Here is a 16,891-nt window from a genome sequence, read left to right on the forward strand (position 1 = left end):
CCAGTCTCCCATCTCTATAAAAACTTAAATAGTAAAAAATGTTTAAAAAGCTTAAGAAAATTAGATTTTTTTAATCACATAAAAATTTAAATTTATGGTTTTTGATTGTTTAGTTTTTAAAAAAATATATAAAGAGAAGATCTGGATATATTTTATTTTAATGTTAGGCTAGCTTTGTTTTTGTTTTTATTAGTTATTTTTTAAAATGATTAATTATATACGAGGCAAGATAATCATTCCATAGGACTTGAGTTTTTTTAATTTCGTAGGTTTTTTTCAAAAAGTTATCTATTTATTAATTTTATGTTTTTTTAAAAATATATAAGAGCAAATCAAATAATATTTCAAAGTTAATGACCGTGTAACACCGTTAGCTAAGGAAGAACAAAGGACAAATGATGTGAATGGAATAGTGCACGAGTTGAAAGAACAAAATTGAAAAACAAGAGATCTCGTTAAGACAAAATCGACAGTACGAGGATTCCCGATCTCATTAGCCAAGAAGGTGTTTTTTAATATTGTGATCAATTGTATTTTTTTATTTTTTTAATATACTAATATTAAAAATAAATTTATAAAAAGAAATATTTTAAATAAAAAAACACTTAAAAAACAAAATTTACATCACTACCAAACCTGACATGATAGTCGGATGCCTCTGAAGTCTAAACTCACGAAACAAGGCAACTCCTTCAGTTTTCATGGCAACCACAGTCAAGTCAATGATTCACCAAAAAAAAAAAAAAGAACTTATCTGAATAAAAAATCTAAAAGCTATTGAAATTTACTTGGACCAGCGCACAAAATCACAATTTGAAAAAGGTTTGTTAAGTGGAAGACGGTGAAGGCGAGACGGGCAGCAGTCACGGTGGTTCGATACTTGATGATCTGGTACAATCTAGGTATTCTGATGATCTGGATTCGATCAGCACACTGGGTTGATTTTTTCTTTTTTTATCACGACCAGAGCCTGGATAATGGATCTGCTATGATCCAGTGCAATGTTAAATCGGATTTATTCATCTTTATTAATTAAAAATTCTTATGTACATGGATTTATTAACCATTTTTTTAAATTTCAATCTTTACATGGTATATGGGATTTGAAAGTCAACCACTTGTGTTTTGATTTTTTTTAATCAAATATGTATTTGTTTAAACAGTTGAGAAACTGTCATTCAACAAAACAAAAAAACATCAATTTTATATTTTTTATAAATTAAAATGTAGTTTCGATCTCTTCGACAAACGAAGGCAGCGGATGAGAAAAACAAAAGCGATGACTACTGGTGGCAGTGCTCCGAGGATCAAGAGAAGGGTAAGAGGCAGGGTGTGTGCGTGGGTGGGGTGTACAAAGTGTGGAGAAAATTTGAAAAACAAAAGGAAATTTAATTGCTCGGTAAGGGAAATATAATTCTTAAATAATATGTTGCGTGTCTAAGTGACACTTTAAGTAACATCTGCGTGTCAAGTATGTGTGACGTGTTTTGTACGTTGTATAATGTAATACAATATAATCAATTGTGTGACGTGGTGAGACTAGTTGCGCATTGCATTGTTCATGATCCTTGATCTTTTCAGGCAATTTACTTTAGTCCATGTATTTTTCCTGAGAAAGTTGGTCCTTGTTTTGAAAATTCATGGTCCCCGTATTTTTCAAAAATCAAAGTTTAGTTCTTATGGTAAAATTTTTTTGCAATTAGTTTTTGTATGATTACCAGTGATTTATTTTACGGGGTTGACCTGGTGGTCAAGGAAATTTGCTCCCTTCCTTGATTTTATGGTTTCAAATATTTGTACCAGTACCTAGAAAAATCCATTAAATTCACTTTGGATGCAAGAGGTCGATGTTAAGAATGTGCCTTCAAGCTCATCCATGAAGAAATTTAGTCTCGATGATGCATTAATGGGCTCAAAAACACTCTTACCGTATAATATATATATTACAAAAACTCATCCATCGCAGACTTTGATAATTTTTACAAGTTGAATATTTGGATTTTTTATTTATTTTTCAAACAAGTGTTTTGATCATTTAAATTATAATAGTTAACATCTTTATTTGTTGTGATATTTTTCTAGTTTTTTTATTTTAAAAAAATATATCTTATGGTTTTTTTATTCAGTATTATTTAGGTTTTACATTTTATTTTATATGTAAAGAGTTGCAGTAGCTTTTTAAAAAATAGATATGTAGACAAATAAAAAATAAATATTTTAGTTTTTTTACTGTACCAATTATGTTTTTAGTATTCAAGGGTTCTAGCTTATATCAAATCTTTTATCCTTTACTACCATTCATATTAATTAGTATTAAAATCCAACAATTTTTTGTTGTTATATATGCTTTGTTATGTGCTACATAACAACTATGGACAATAAAGATTGCAAACATGATATGCTTGTGTAGAAGAGAGTAAAAAATTCTCTATTACAAAAAAAAACACACAGAAACCGGTGAATTATTTTTGTTTGCATCCGTTGCTATCATTCAAATTCTTGGCAATGAGATTCATGATGAGATAACTTCCATGAAGATGCTGTGTCAGGTAGCATGGTATGGTGGTCTGTAAAAAGATATTGAATACCTATAATGGGATAATTCACACAGAAGAAGATATTTTGCTTAATAATAATTTTAACTGGATGCTGATATTAAAAGCGAGTTCCTTCTAACCCAGATAGATATGTGAATGAGTTTTTTTTATAGATATAAAAGAAATATTTTTTTTTATAGATAAAGAGTTATAATATTTTTTGTCAAACAAAGATGTAAATAAATAAAAATAAAAATAAATATTTTGATTTTCTCTTTATACTTGTGATATTTTCAATCTTTATAATTTTTAATTTATAACAAACCTCTCATGTTTTATTCATGTTTGTGTCGATGTATGAGATATATTATAAGCAATTTTTAGTTAAAAATTATAGTTTCAAAAAAATATATTAATTTGTCTCTCCAAAGACCATATTAATACATCAAATTCATATTACAATCATATATATATATATATATATATATAAAAACAAGAACAAGTACACATGCTCTTGAATCAACTGTCTTGGTTAACTATCGATGATTGATTCATCACTTCACGGCTGGGAAAAAATCCCACGTCATCCATCCCTGTCATTACACATGGCGCGCATATATATATATATATATCGCAGTACAGTTGAAATTAAAGACTTAATTAATTTGAAATTGACCTACCCATAAAAGCCTCTCAAATCGTTTACTCGTAGCTAACGTGCATACGCAAACAACTTACCGGGACCTTATGGATTAGGTCTTGCTATCTAACAGATATTAGTTCGCCGTCTTAAAAGTCGAATGGTACTTCGCTTATAAATGGCATGGTGTTTATTCAGCATGTCAATTTTGCAGTTGCGAAAAGAGAATAACTGACACGGTTGAAATGAAATTACGCAAGCGACTGCGAGGATAATTTATGTAAATACTAAACGATGCAAATTTTTGCATGACTTGCCTTTTTTTTAAAAAAAAAAACCAAGAAAGCGGAAGAAAACAATTTCCGTCCTCTAAACTAGTTTATTGACAGTATTATCTCTTTGGCTTGGATATTTAATTTTTTTTTTTTATAATTATTGTAAAACTCAATACGACTATTTAAATTTAAAAAATCAAACCTAAACTAATTTTTTAATTTCAGTTTTGAATTAAATTGTACAGAAGTTATTCTGATATAATCTTATTCAGTTAAAAAAATCAATTAAATAATAAAATTAAATAAAAATTTTATATTAAAAAATTAAAAATCTCAAGAAATTAAAAACCTTATATTAAAAAATAAAATTAAAAAAAAAGATAAAAAAGGTAAAAATTTCTTAACATAAAATAAAAAAAACAAAAATAATTTACAATAAACTCAATATTTTCGATAAAATTATATAAAAAATTTTATATTAAAAAATAAAATTAAAGAAAACCCTAAGGAAATAAAAAACACACATTAAAAAATTGAATTGAAAAATAAAACTCCAAAAGAAAAAGATAAAAGAAAAAACTAAATGGCACGTGTGTGTAAAAATTCCAGACACGTGGTCCGAGGGAGGCACATGGCCGTCCTTTCTTTCTGTTTTTGAAGAAAAATAGAGAGTCAAGAGGTCGTCTATTGTCTAGTGGAGGCGAACAATTTTGCTCCCATGAAGACTTCAATCCGCAGCCTCCAAATGACTCCACGCATTAATCACCGAGCTAGAACATAAAACTAATAATACAACAATTAAAATAATATTTTAATTTAGTTTATTGTTATATAAATAATTAAATTGACACCGTCATATCTCATGACTAGTTAAACCAATCCTGGCTTTAGTTGTTCTAGCAATTTCTGCAGTAGCTTCTTCTTCTTTTTTTTTCAAAATCCAGATACAATGAGATTTTGCAGGAATTGGAATTTTTGTTCGAGTTTTGGGCGAAAGATTAGTTGTCTTCCTTGTTTGTTTTGAACAACCTTGTAGACAGAGATCCTGTTGAGTTATATTGACCCCCTGACTAGTAGAAAAAAAAAGAAAAAACACAAAAAACACTTGTCTCCTAATAACCCAACTAATAAATAATAACCCCCATGTGATCTCAGATTCGAATTCTTGGTTGCTCATATGATGGTCACTGGAGGCTTACATGGTCGTTAATTTCAGGGCCCGTGGAATTAGTTGTGATGCACGCAAACTGGCCTTAATAAAAAAAAATAAATAAAAAAAAAGTAATAACCCCCGATGTGACCTACATAATTTCATAAAACAAGACACGTGAATCTCCTAATATTTTCACAAACAGTATCACCGCAATAAATTCTTTTTCAAGTTTACTGAGACAATCAATATTCAATAATTGAAAAGGATAAATTCCCCAAAAAATAAAAATAAAATCCGCAACCACCAAGAGAGGACAAAAAGGTAAAATGGCATAGTCTCAACAACCAAAAACCGTCTGTTACTGATGTGCGTCTTCAAAACGGAACAGTCGAATTAATAAAACATGTGTAGTTTTCGATAGCGAGGGGCACCCCGTCAAGTAATGTGTGAGATGCTCCTCCGCTACAGCCAAGGTCAAAGATTACTGGGTTGTTTCTAACAAATATCTCTCTCTTACGCGTACCCACGCTCTGTATCTCTTTAAATTCAGATCGCTCTTTCTGTCTTTCTCTTTCCTTCATCTACTCTCTCCCGGGGAACCAGGGAAAGTTGACATGTCGGACGCCTTGATCAATGGACTCTCCGGAGCTGGTGGTGGGATCATAGCTCAGCTTATCACTTATCCTCTTCAAACTGTACATCTCGCGATCTCTTATGCTGTTTTTGGATTTCTTTTGCTTTTGTTTTTCCTTTTAAACAGAACCGTTTCTTTTTCTATCTGTTGTTAATTATTTGATCTGTATAGGTAAATACTCGGCAACAAACGGAGCGTGATGCGAAAAAGGCGAAGAGGAAGCATGGAACCCTTGAGCAAATGTGTCAGGTTTTGCTCTCGATTTTCTTCCTTTTCTTTTCATTTATGTGGTTTATTATTAAGCTGTTGCTGTTTTCAAATTTTGATAAAGTTATTTTTAGATCTTTAAGGCTCTAGTTTTAAATTTTAGTTTTTTTGATTGGATGATATGTAGGTAGTTAAGAATGAAGGATGGGGACGATTGTATAGCGGATTAGCGCCATCGATTGTGGGTACAGCTTGTTCTCAGGTGAAGCAATTTTAGCATCTTAACCTTCTTTTCAACTCTTTTCTTTCTTGCTAGCATTGTTTAATGGATTTAAACAGCTTCAATTTTTTTTGGTTTAAAGGAACAAAAAAAGATGTTAATTAACTTAATTTGCCTTTTGGTTGAATGAGATGTTAGCGTGTTGTTTGGCTGTCTATATGTGGTGCAATAGAAATTAGAACCTATGCAGCAACAATAATAATTTAAAGCCCCATACAGGTTAGATATTAATTTAGTTTAGTTACCAATTCATTTCATGCTCATTTGGAGGGTAACACTGTAATTTGGGTGATCTGAAAACTGAAATAAAGTTTGGCAGGATACGCAGATATTTGCAAGTTGGCGTATCTAGTGGTAAGTTATTTTCCAGTCTATCCAAGAATAGTTCAGTTAGAGATAAGGCATTCTGATTCTCAATGAAAATGGTGCGTGCTCCCATGGACGGTGAAAAATGTGCTTTCAATGCTGTGAGCCCGTGACTTACTGTGCATGTCTCTTTGTTACTCCAAGTTATAGTTCTTCTAATGCTGAGGGTAAATACCATTAACCATCCTTCGGGTTTCTAATATTTTTTTAATTTCCTCTATCAGGTTATCTTCTTAAACGCAAAACCTTAAATCACTGTTAATCAGTAAAAGGATGATTCACGCCAAGAATTTAGATATTTTCACGGGACAGATTACATGTACACACAAAAACTTTAGTGAATTATATATATATTTTTAAAATTGTTATAAACTTGAAATCAAAGTCCTGTTAATGCATATGTGTTTGTCAGGTTGCAATAATACTGTTCCGAGATAGTTGTTATGTATCTTTTTTTCCTCTTCTTTGCTTACCAAGGATGAATTTTCTTAGTAATTTTGGCTTGCATAATTTTTCCTACTTTTCTTACATAGTTTTGTGATTTCTTATTATCTTTTATTTTTATGATACAGGGTGTTTACTATTATTTCTATCAAATATTCAGGGACAGAGCTGAAGCTATAGCTCGTGAAAATAAGAGGAATGGAATTGGTGATGGATCAGTTGGGATTTTATCATCTCTTGTGGTGGCTGCCTTAGCTGGGTAATTTACTTTGTTTATGAAGTATGTATGAATTCATTTCGTTGTATCTGTGAACTGTCAGAGCATTGAAGAGACAGGGGGCTATATCTGTGTCTGTTAAGTTTTTTGTATATAGGGTTTCTTCAATCCTATTACACTGCCTATAATAGTTATTGCATTTCATTGTTACTGTGAATGGCCACAAGGTTGTTATCAGTTGCAACTATGAGTCATGTCCAGCTCCCGCAATCATAGGGGGGGCAATAATTTTCAATCATGCAGATCATATCTGTGTCTAACAAGCATTGTTCACATGCTTAGGTCAATGTTTGTACTTCAATTCTAATTCACTGCATATAACAGTTATGGCGTTGGCTTTATCACTGAACTGAAAATCAAAACAAGTTGGCACAAATTTCATTTGCACTTTGATCCATGTTTTTATTGATTCTCTTTGCTCTCTGTGACTCTTATGGTTTCATGCTTGATGCTTTCTTTGTATAGGTGTACAAATGTGCTGTTGACGAACCCCATATGGGTAGTTGTTACACGTATGCAGGTAAAGAGCTAGTTGCCATATCAAGTTTCTATCTTAGATGTTCTAGTGAACACATTGTCTTAATCTCAACACAGATTGTCTAAATATGCATTAAAGCATGGAAATAATGCAAAATTTACTCTGCTGCTAAGCCAAGTCTTTGTTCTTAAATCATTCACACTTTTTTATATGTTTAGTGCCCATATTTTTTACATGTAATTGTGACTGTTTATAAAACAGCTATGCAAATATAGAACTCAATGATACACAAGTTCGTTGCTCTACTACTTTGATATTTGAAGTTGAAACTGCTTTCGTGTTGCAGACTCATACGAAGAACTCAAAGAAGTCTCAGCTAGGTCACTCATCCATTGCCCCAGATGAAAAGGCATTAGATCCAATAGAGTGCCCTCCTTATGGAACTGGCCATGCGGTAGGTGCAGTTAAATGTCAATTTATGGTTATTATACTTATGCTAGGAAAATGCGGTTGATGTTAAGAATTTACCTCGAAACTCTTTCTCCTAGATGTATGTTACCCTATTGCATGTGTACATAACTAAATAAACATGTGCTGTGATTCTGAAATGCAAGCAATGCAAAAGAATAATGAAGGGCCAGGGCTATTGGTTGTTGAATTGTTAAAAGTCTTAAGAGTTTAGCTATAAGAGCATAGGTTCAAGTCTTGAGGTTTTCAACCTCATGCAAAGTTATTGAATAATTGGTCTAACAAGAGAAACTATACATGTGCTTTCCTCCCCAAGCTTTAAAAGCGGTGCTTAGTGGGCTAGGGGTGAAAAAGGAAATAAAAAGAAAAAAAAAAGAAAAAGAAAGAATCTCTCATCAAGAAATAGTTTATTGATTCAGATTGTTTGCTGCAATTTTATTTTATTTACCTATCTATGGACAGCTTTGTCATATTGCTTCATTGCATGTATTTGTTTATGGTTTAAATATGTTATACCTTGTTGATGGGAGGCATAATGCAAGAGTTTTGCCTTTGTGTTTTCTTTAATGAAGATAATGTTTACAGATTCAAGAACTCTATGATGAAGCTGGTATTCAGGGCTTTTGGAAAGGTGTATTCCCAACATTAATCATGGTATGTAACAATTGATTCTTAAATCTGTTAAGGATTATCACTGATTGCCCTGCTATGTACTTGCAGGTCAGCAACCCTTCAATGCAATTCATGTTGTATGAAACCATGTTGAAGAAGCTGAAGAGAAAGCGTGCCTTGGTTAAGCAGGGTGACACTGGAGTCACTGCTTTGGAGGTTAGCTTTCATTTCAGTTTCTTTAGTTCTCAATGTTCACACTTATTCTCTAAGCTGTTATTTCAGCAGTCACATACTTGTTTGTCATCCATTCTATTTTAGTGGCTAGTTTTAATAGCTGAATAAATTGCCTGATTTTTTGCCAGATATTTCTTCTTGGAGCTTTAGCAAAGCTTGGAGCTACTGTTGTAACATATCCTCTTCTAGTGGTAAAGGTAGATGAAATGATTTTGCTATTGCTATTGCTACACAGACTTAGAAACTGATTTACCTTTAGGGTTTTACAGTGAAATCACAAAGTTCTTCCCTGGCCAAAACTAATAACCACTGCATGACATAGGCTCACAGCATCTAAAAGTTTAGTGTAGCCTTATCAATTGCTCAAGGACATCAGGCTGTGCCATGCAGTTTAGGTCATCAGAAAGCTGAAAGCAGAAAAGTCTTTTCTGCAAATAATTTTAACACGGCCCTTGACTTAGAATTCAATTGTCTTAGGGAGAGAGAAGAAAAATAAATATGAAGACAAAAAAGTGAATGATAAATCAAATATTTGGTCAGAAAAATTCCAAATGTCCTTACCTTTTTTCTGAAAATCTTGCACTCGTCAAGTAGATTGATGTTTCCGTGTAAATTTGTTTCCAACTTTCTTAGGGTGACTGCTCTGATTCCTTATTGATCCCTTTGCTTTTGCAGTCGAGGCTTCAAGCAAAGCAAGCTACAACTGGAGACAAAAGACATCATTATGAAGGTTTGAACTATTTTGGTGAATTTTAATTGTGTAATAAATTTACCTTTTGGCATAGCCTTTTGCATGGTGGACATATATGATGCAACCTCAAAATTGTTGCATCTTTAGCGATTTTGGCAGGGATGCTGTGGCCAACAGGTAGTGGACAGTGAGAAAACACTGCGCCTCTAGTTCCTTTACCATCTATGCTCGAGAACTCCACCACACATCCGTTAATTTAAAATTTCCTTGAATTCATCTGGATGATGTTGTTTTCGTTCATTTCCTTTGCTCCAGGTACATTGGATGCGATCCTCAAGATGATTCGCTATGAAGGGCTCCATGGGTTTTATAAAGGCATGAGCACGAAAATTGTACAAAGTGTTCTTGCAGCTGCTGTTCTGTTCATGATCAAGGAAGAACTTGTCAGGGGTGCTCGAATGTTGCTCACTAAGGGTGGCACCAGCACAGGGAGAACAAGGCTTGCCTGATTGGAGCTTTGTCATTGCATCTCCGCTTTTGATTATTTGGTCGGTGCTAGCATTATTAGGCTCTGACCTCGAAATAAGAAAGATTTACGTAGTAATAGTGCCAAGGTACTCGATTGATTATTTGGGAACTTATTCAAATTCAATTCAGGTAATTTATACAACAAGCGGCGAAGCTTAATGCTGCTTGCTTTACCCAGAATCATTGAAAAGAATAATGCTATACAGACAAGTTTTCCATACAAAAACATGTGACAGTTGCGTTTTAAAAAATAATTAAAAATCTCGACAAGTTTACTAACTAATGGTCGAGACTTGAGAGAGCCCGGGATCAAGAACTATAAGATTGAGGAGGCTACCGGCAGGGTGACAGTCCACCAAGTCTTAAAAAGAGTTGGCGTGAGTTGAATAACTGCACTCTTTTGGTGCAACATGTTTGCTGGGTTAACTTGCGTGGTTTTGATCCAACACCCCCATTGAGGTGTGCAGTGATGTACGCTGTACATAAAGGTTGGGTCGAGCAATTATTGTTCGGCAACTGCTTGTGGCGAAATACTGTATCATGCGGTCGTATGATCAAGTTTTTTTTAATGGGTGAAAATATATTTTGCTGGCATGTTTTCTAATGATTTTTTTTCGAATCATCATCTTAGAAAGTGAAGATTTTTTTAAAAAATATTGATACCATGATTTATTTTAATATATTAAAATAGTAATATATTAAATTAACTCAAGTTAACTTGTTAAATTTACAACTTGAATTATAAAACTATAATAACTCTATAAAAAGTAAATTTAGATAAATTATAAAAGTTAATTTCTAATCAACTTACTATTAAATGATAAAAAAAAAAAAAAAATTATCTTAGTCAATTTGGGTCAATCCATCAAACTTATAACCTAGATTATGAGATTGAGATAACATTATAAAAAATAAATTTAAAAAAAAATACATAACCCATTTTCAATCAACTTAGTATTAAAGGGTAAAATAAAATAATTTAAAAAAAACATAATCATAAAAAAAACCCTCATTAACCTAGGTTAACATGTTAAAACATGATTTAAATAAATGAGATAAAGATAATTCTATAAAAAGTAAAAAAAAAAAACTACAAAACTTTGTTTCCAATAAATTTCATGTTAAATGTTGAAATTAAAAAAACAAAATTTATGAGACCAAGATAACTCTACGAAAAGTAAATTGAAAAAAAAAATCCCAATTCATAAATAACATAATATTAAAAGATAAAATTAAAAAAAAAACTAAAAAATAAAAAGATTGAGTGGGTCAATCTGTCAAACTAATGACTCAATTATGAAATCAAAATGACATCATGGAAAGTAAATAAAGAAAAATAAAGCTCAATTTTTTTAAAAAAATCATGTTAAAAAATGAACAAGGTCGGTATAGATTAATCTGCTAAACTCATGACTCATGACTTGAAATCATAATAATCTTTTAAAAAATAAAAAAAATATTACGAAATCTAGTTCTAAATCAACTTACTGTTAAAATATGAAGCAAAAATAAATAAATAAATCAATTGGCAACTAAAAAAATAACTAACGTCAACTTGAGTTAACTTGTTAAACTTGCAATCTAGATTATTAAATAGAGATAAATTTTTAGAAATAAAAAATAAAAAACCTACTTTCAACAAAATCTAATGTCAAAAATTAAAATCAATAAAAAAAAAACTAAACCTACGCGTCTGATATATAACCAAAGAAAAAATAAAAATTATGAGTGTAGCGACAATGATTTAGGGTTCGTTTGTTTTGCACCTGTTTCTGTGTTTGTGGTGCAAAAGATGTAGTTCGGTATTTGGTAATACACCAAGCTATGTTTTATACTATGGGCCCTATCAAAAAGTTGAGTTTGAAATGTAGTTTTTATATTTCTTAACTAAATTTCGTAAAACTCCTTTTGTTTTTACTTTTAAAAAGTATTTTTTATTTTTTTTTTTCTTTACTTTAAATTATTTTTTTATATTTTTAGATCATTTTGATATCTTGATATCAAAAATAATTTTTTTTAAATAAAAAAATTATTTTAATGTATTTTCAAATAAAAAATACTTTTGAAAAGCAACCAAACTAGATATTTTATATATTTTTTTTGTTGTATATAAATTTTAATTATAATTTTTACTAAATACATATCTAAATCTAACTAATCATATCTAATTATATTTTTTTAAAATTTATTTTTTTAAAATCACAAACATAAAAATTACAGCAAAAACAAATACACTCCTTGAACTACTGGGTAAGTGTCTTTGTTAGCGTTCCTCCATTTCACTACAATGATGAAACTGTTATGTTACGACTAATAAAACTGATAGTTAAAACTTGAAAAATTGCTATTAACAATTGAAAAAGGCACATCAGAGGAGAATCATTATAATCATTCTCATAATTTTATTGTTACACACACACACACACACACACACACACACACACACACAACAATTGATAAAGGCACTACAGAGCAGAATCATTATAGTCATTCTCATAATTTTATCGTTTTCTATATATATATATATATAAAATGTGCAGATCATCGGGGCTAACCAACAAGACCCGTATTCCATATCCCTTCAGATTTGCAGTCCCATCAAAATGCATTCGCTACGACAGGTCTCTCTCTATAGAGAACAGATTTTCATCCAGAAATTCTGGTGATATATGATCAACCTCCCCTATGAACGAGCAGATGAGGTCAAATCCCTAGAGATGCGATCAATGTTGCTACAGATAGATTTAGAACTTAAAGCACTGAAATGAATATGAGAAATGTGGCCTACCTACCTATAGAAGAAGGAATCTCTCGTTACTCTCTCTCTCTATATATATATATGCATGTATTGTGATTCACAACTAATTAAATTGTTTGTTAAAACTCAAAACATTATCATTAACAGCTAATAAAAACATTGAATGGCATGACTCAAACGTGAACACGGTGCCATTTTACTTCATAATCAAACGAATTCCAGAACACAAGCGAAAGTCACCATTTAGTTTTTAGTAGTTTCGTTTTTGAGCAAAGTTGATATTTTGTTTTTTAAAATTTCTAAATTACCAATTATAATTTTGTCTATAGGAGGTAAGATTGGAGACTGAAATGAGGATAGTTTAGGCAAACACATAATTTAACTGTGATGAAAAACCAACACAAAAAACGAGTTGCCATCAGATATGAAAAACACAGGGATTTAATGTTAAGTATGTTTCGAAAAGGGACTGAATAATTATTTCATTAACAATACAGGGACCAAATAAATAATTTACTTTATAAGCAAACACGTCAACACGGCGCCGTTTCACTTCCAGTCAAGACTAGAAAGAAAAACGACCACTGTCTCGCTTGAGTCTCTTTTACGCCTTATAATCTCCTAGATTTCCCTTTCGTTTCCTGTAAAAAATGCAAGAAAAGAAAACGGAAATGGCAAACAAGAAACCTAAGAAGGCAAATCTCTTAGATCACCACTCAATCAAGCACATTCTGGACGAATCCGTCTCCGAGGTAACATAAAACATCAACCCTAAACCTCCTCACCATAGAATAGTTGATTTCAATTTCCTAATCAGTGATGTTTATATTTTGAGTTGTAGATTGTTACGAGTCGTGGATACGAAGAAGACGTGAGGATGAGCAATATAAGGTTGTTTTTTGGGACAATTATTATAGTGATTGCTCTCTTTGCTCAGTTCTACAACAAGAAGTTCCCCCAGAATCGGGAATTTTTGATCGGATGCATCGTTTTATATCCTTTTTAATCAGTGATTTCATTTTAATTTAGTTTGATTCTTATTTGTGTTTGGTGGGTGGCGATTGTGTGGAATGAAATTATAGAATTTAGTAATTTATGTTTCTCAGGTTGAAAAATTGGAGGTTTTCTTTTTCAATGAATAATTTATGTTCTCCAGTGCTACTAGCTGGCCTGTTTTGGGTTGAGTTTTGAATTTTTGAAACCAGTTGAGATTTAGAATTTAAGCTTGTTTTTTAAATTAAAAGAACTCAATTAGGGGATGAATTATTGGGTAACATATTCTTAATGTTTGTGAAACTGAGAATTGTGCATTTCAAAGAATCTCAACCATTGGATTTGTGTGACCCCGGTGGGATCCACTCATTCGATGGATGGGATTTTTTGGGAAGTGATTTCGAGGATTATCTTTTCATGGAAATAATCATTACTTTTGTAAGCCTGTAGGGTACGGTCTCTTACTGCTCACTGCAAAAACTTCGTTTCAAAGTTGTTTTTTATATCTTGGCAAACAAATGCATGGTTGTGTTTGAAAGGAACTGATTGGTAATGTGAAGATTTTAAACTCAGATTTGTTTAATCCTTGACTCTGGAAAGTATATAGTCTTCAATGGATTGTTGCAGCTGATCATCCACTTAAAAGAGAAGAATGCTATCTTAGTTACTTATCCTCCCAAGGTAAACTTCTAACTTCTATGCATTTTGTTACATTAGCTGCAACTATTAAATAAAAATTGTGCATGTGGTTGTTATTAAGATATTTTGTTGGAGTTTTAATGTCTATTTTATATCATGTAATGACCGATTAGCATGGGATAATTTTTAGATGTACAAACATAATCTCAATATTCTTGTTTTTTAGACTTTGGAATTTGAGCTAAGCTAAAGGATCCCCCTCTTACCAAGTTGTGTTTGAAAAACTAGTGTCTTTTAGCTTTTGTGTCGAATGGTCAACTTTGAATCTTCCTCTGTGTGCTAAGTTTAGAAGCAGCTATTATAATTTTTACTGCATGTCTCTTGCATATGCACTTGGCTTCTTTTTTCCTCATCTTTGTTTATATCTCTGCATACTCTCTAGTGATGTCTGTTGTTGCCTTCTCAATCTTGATTATTTGATAGGCATGTTTCGAGGGCTCTCACCCTTTTTCTGTCACTGTGAAGAGCATGTATTTTCATATTGCAACTCTTCTTTGTAATTCCTGTTTCTCTTTTGTCTCGTTTACAATATGTTTTGATGGGTGATGTTTTGAGGAGAGGGAAGGAAGGACAATGAACTCTTCAACGTTGTTTGAGAAGGGAGATTTTTTTTTTTGGGGGGGTTGGGGGGGATGGGCGTCTCCTTAATTCCAGTCTCCTGCAGGATAGCAGCTTTTACTTTCGAACTTCGGGTGTTAAGGAGGGAGGAAAGTTATAATTTTCTGTGTTCTCACCTCGCTCTGAAAACAAGTAATCTATTTCGACTTTTATGATTGAACCTTTCCTTCCCACCTACTAACTAAATATATGTCCTCCCATTTGAAGTGAGTATGACCTTTTTCTTTAATCTAATTTTTCCCCTAGAATAAAAATATAGAATTGGGTTAGTTTTTATTTCTCGACTTTCTTATTGACCACTTACTGTATTTGTAAAGTTGAATTTGAGCTGGGGTGATATGCTTGTAGATTTTGTTGCATAAACTCATGACTAACCTCTGTCCATACGATAATCCTAGACTCGATCTTCACTGTAAAAGTGTGTTTGGGCTGAAAAAAACATCAAAGACAGTGAAGTCTAGTTTGATGCTTTTTTCAGCCCAAGCTCCCTTTGAATAACACTTTCAATCGCAGCCTGAAAGTTTCATTGCCTTTTACAGAAGTCGCCCTTCATAAATCCTAATCTGAAATAGTTGTAAGATTCTACAACATGCTTTATTCTTAAAAGTGCATATCCAGATAAATTTATTTGATATATCATGTTAATATGTTTTTGCCTCTTTTATGGACTCCTAAGCATTCTGCCTACCCCCTGTTTTTGGATTTCGTGCGTGTCTATGAATATTTCCTGATGCATTAGGTGCATTTTCTGTAATAAAATCGTACTTGTTTTAATTTTCATTCGCATAAATTTCATTATTTTTTTTGCTAATGCCAACCAATCTATCTCCTAAAATTTCTCCCTCCTTTTTTGGCTGCTTGACCCAATATTCTACGTTTTTGTACAGGGATCTTTCACCAGCACTGGTTTGGTGGTCTCTTCAAAATTGCCAAGATTTTCTGACGAGTACACGCTTACCATAGCTAGTGCAGATCCTAAATCAATTTCTGCAGGGAAACCAGTTCAGTTTACCAAAAGCGTCACCCAGTGGTATCTCTCTGTCACGCTGACACTCACACACACTCACACCGCGAAATTTTAATGAAGTGGACTAGGTATCTCACCATAGTTCTTCTCTACAGTTTCACCAAGGATGGAGTTTTGGTTGAGGGCCTGTTCTGGAAAGATGTTGAAGCTCTAATTAATGATTATGCAGCTGAACCAAAGAAGAGCAAGTGATGTACCAGTTTGACAGAATGTGACAGTTAAATGGGTATACAGATAGTGCCTGGCAATATTATGATTTGACATGGATGGTCATTGAAATTATGGTTGTTGTCTTGAAAATTTTGAGCAAAACCAACTGAATTTGGGGTCTTTTGTTATTCTAACACACTTTAATAATTTTTTTGAAAACATAACACATATTAGAAAAATATTAGAAAAACAATATAGTTTGAAGACAACATTCAACCGGGACACATAGATGAATACGATGTGGCATGAGAAAAGAAAGGTAAGAAAAAGAAAAGAAAAGAGAAGATTGAATAAGTTACTAGAATACATTGATGTTCTGTTTTCAGTATATTCGGTATTGTTAGGTATTGGTAGAAAAATATAAACGAGAATATTCTAATTATATCTTAGATCTAATATTCTAATTATATCTTAGATCTTAGAAAATTATTAAATAAGATTGTAATTGGTCAAGGGTTTTGATTTGAAATTAATTATGATTTGAAATTAATTATGATTTTGTTCGGTTGTCTTTGACGGTATTGCTATAATCATTTGGTGGGTAAAAAATAGACTTTTAGTGGTTTATTTATTTTTTATTTTTTTCATTTATCTCTTGTTATATTATTTTAATTCTTTTTTTTTTATCGTTATTGGATTTTAAATTTTATTTTATGGTCATTAGATTCCTACAAAATTTTTGGTTGATTTTTATTAAGTTAAATAAGGTTGTACATTGTACAATCTGATATTTAAAAACACAGTTATGCATGCTATTTTATT

The 16,891-nt window shown here is 31.9% G+C and overlaps 2 protein-coding genes across 3 annotated transcripts; both read left to right on the plus strand.

The window, feature by feature from the left end:
- Positions 1-4,988: 4,988 nt before the first annotated feature.
- PXN (Mitochondrial substrate carrier family protein) lies at positions 4,989-10,050 on the plus strand. 2 transcript variants are annotated; one of them, XM_011037703.1, is made up of 11 exons: positions 4,989-5,300; positions 5,411-5,488; positions 5,643-5,708; positions 6,665-6,795; positions 7,279-7,333; positions 7,638-7,745; positions 8,345-8,413; positions 8,480-8,587; positions 8,734-8,802; positions 9,281-9,335; positions 9,612-10,050. In XM_011037703.1, the coding sequence occupies exons 1-11, from the start codon at positions 5,220-5,222 to the stop codon at positions 9,803-9,805; spliced, it is 1,014 nt and encodes a 337-aa protein (XP_011036005.1). In that variant the 5' UTR covers positions 4,989-5,219; the 3' UTR covers positions 9,806-10,050. The 2 variants fall into 2 exon arrangements, with proteins under 2 accessions (XP_011036005.1, XP_011036004.1); XM_011037702.1 differs by having other exon boundaries at positions 4,990-5,300; positions 5,634-5,708.
- A 3,116-nt stretch (positions 10,051-13,166) lies between these two features.
- Positions 13,167-16,298, plus strand: LOC105133626 (probable signal peptidase complex subunit 2). Its single transcript, XM_011037701.1, has 5 exons — positions 13,167-13,334; positions 13,424-13,575; positions 14,175-14,256; positions 15,780-15,922; positions 16,015-16,298. The coding sequence occupies exons 1-5, from the start codon at positions 13,233-13,235 to the stop codon at positions 16,109-16,111; spliced, it is 576 nt and encodes a 191-aa protein (XP_011036003.1). The 5' UTR covers positions 13,167-13,232; the 3' UTR covers positions 16,112-16,298.
- The last annotated feature ends 593 nt before the right edge of the window (positions 16,299-16,891 follow it).

The sequence above is a fragment of the Populus euphratica genome, unplaced genomic scaffold, assembly GCF_000495115.2.
Source record: "Populus euphratica unplaced genomic scaffold, PopEup_1.0 scaffold36.1, whole genome shotgun sequence".
NCBI lineage: Eukaryota > Viridiplantae > Streptophyta > Magnoliopsida > Malpighiales > Salicaceae > Populus > Populus euphratica.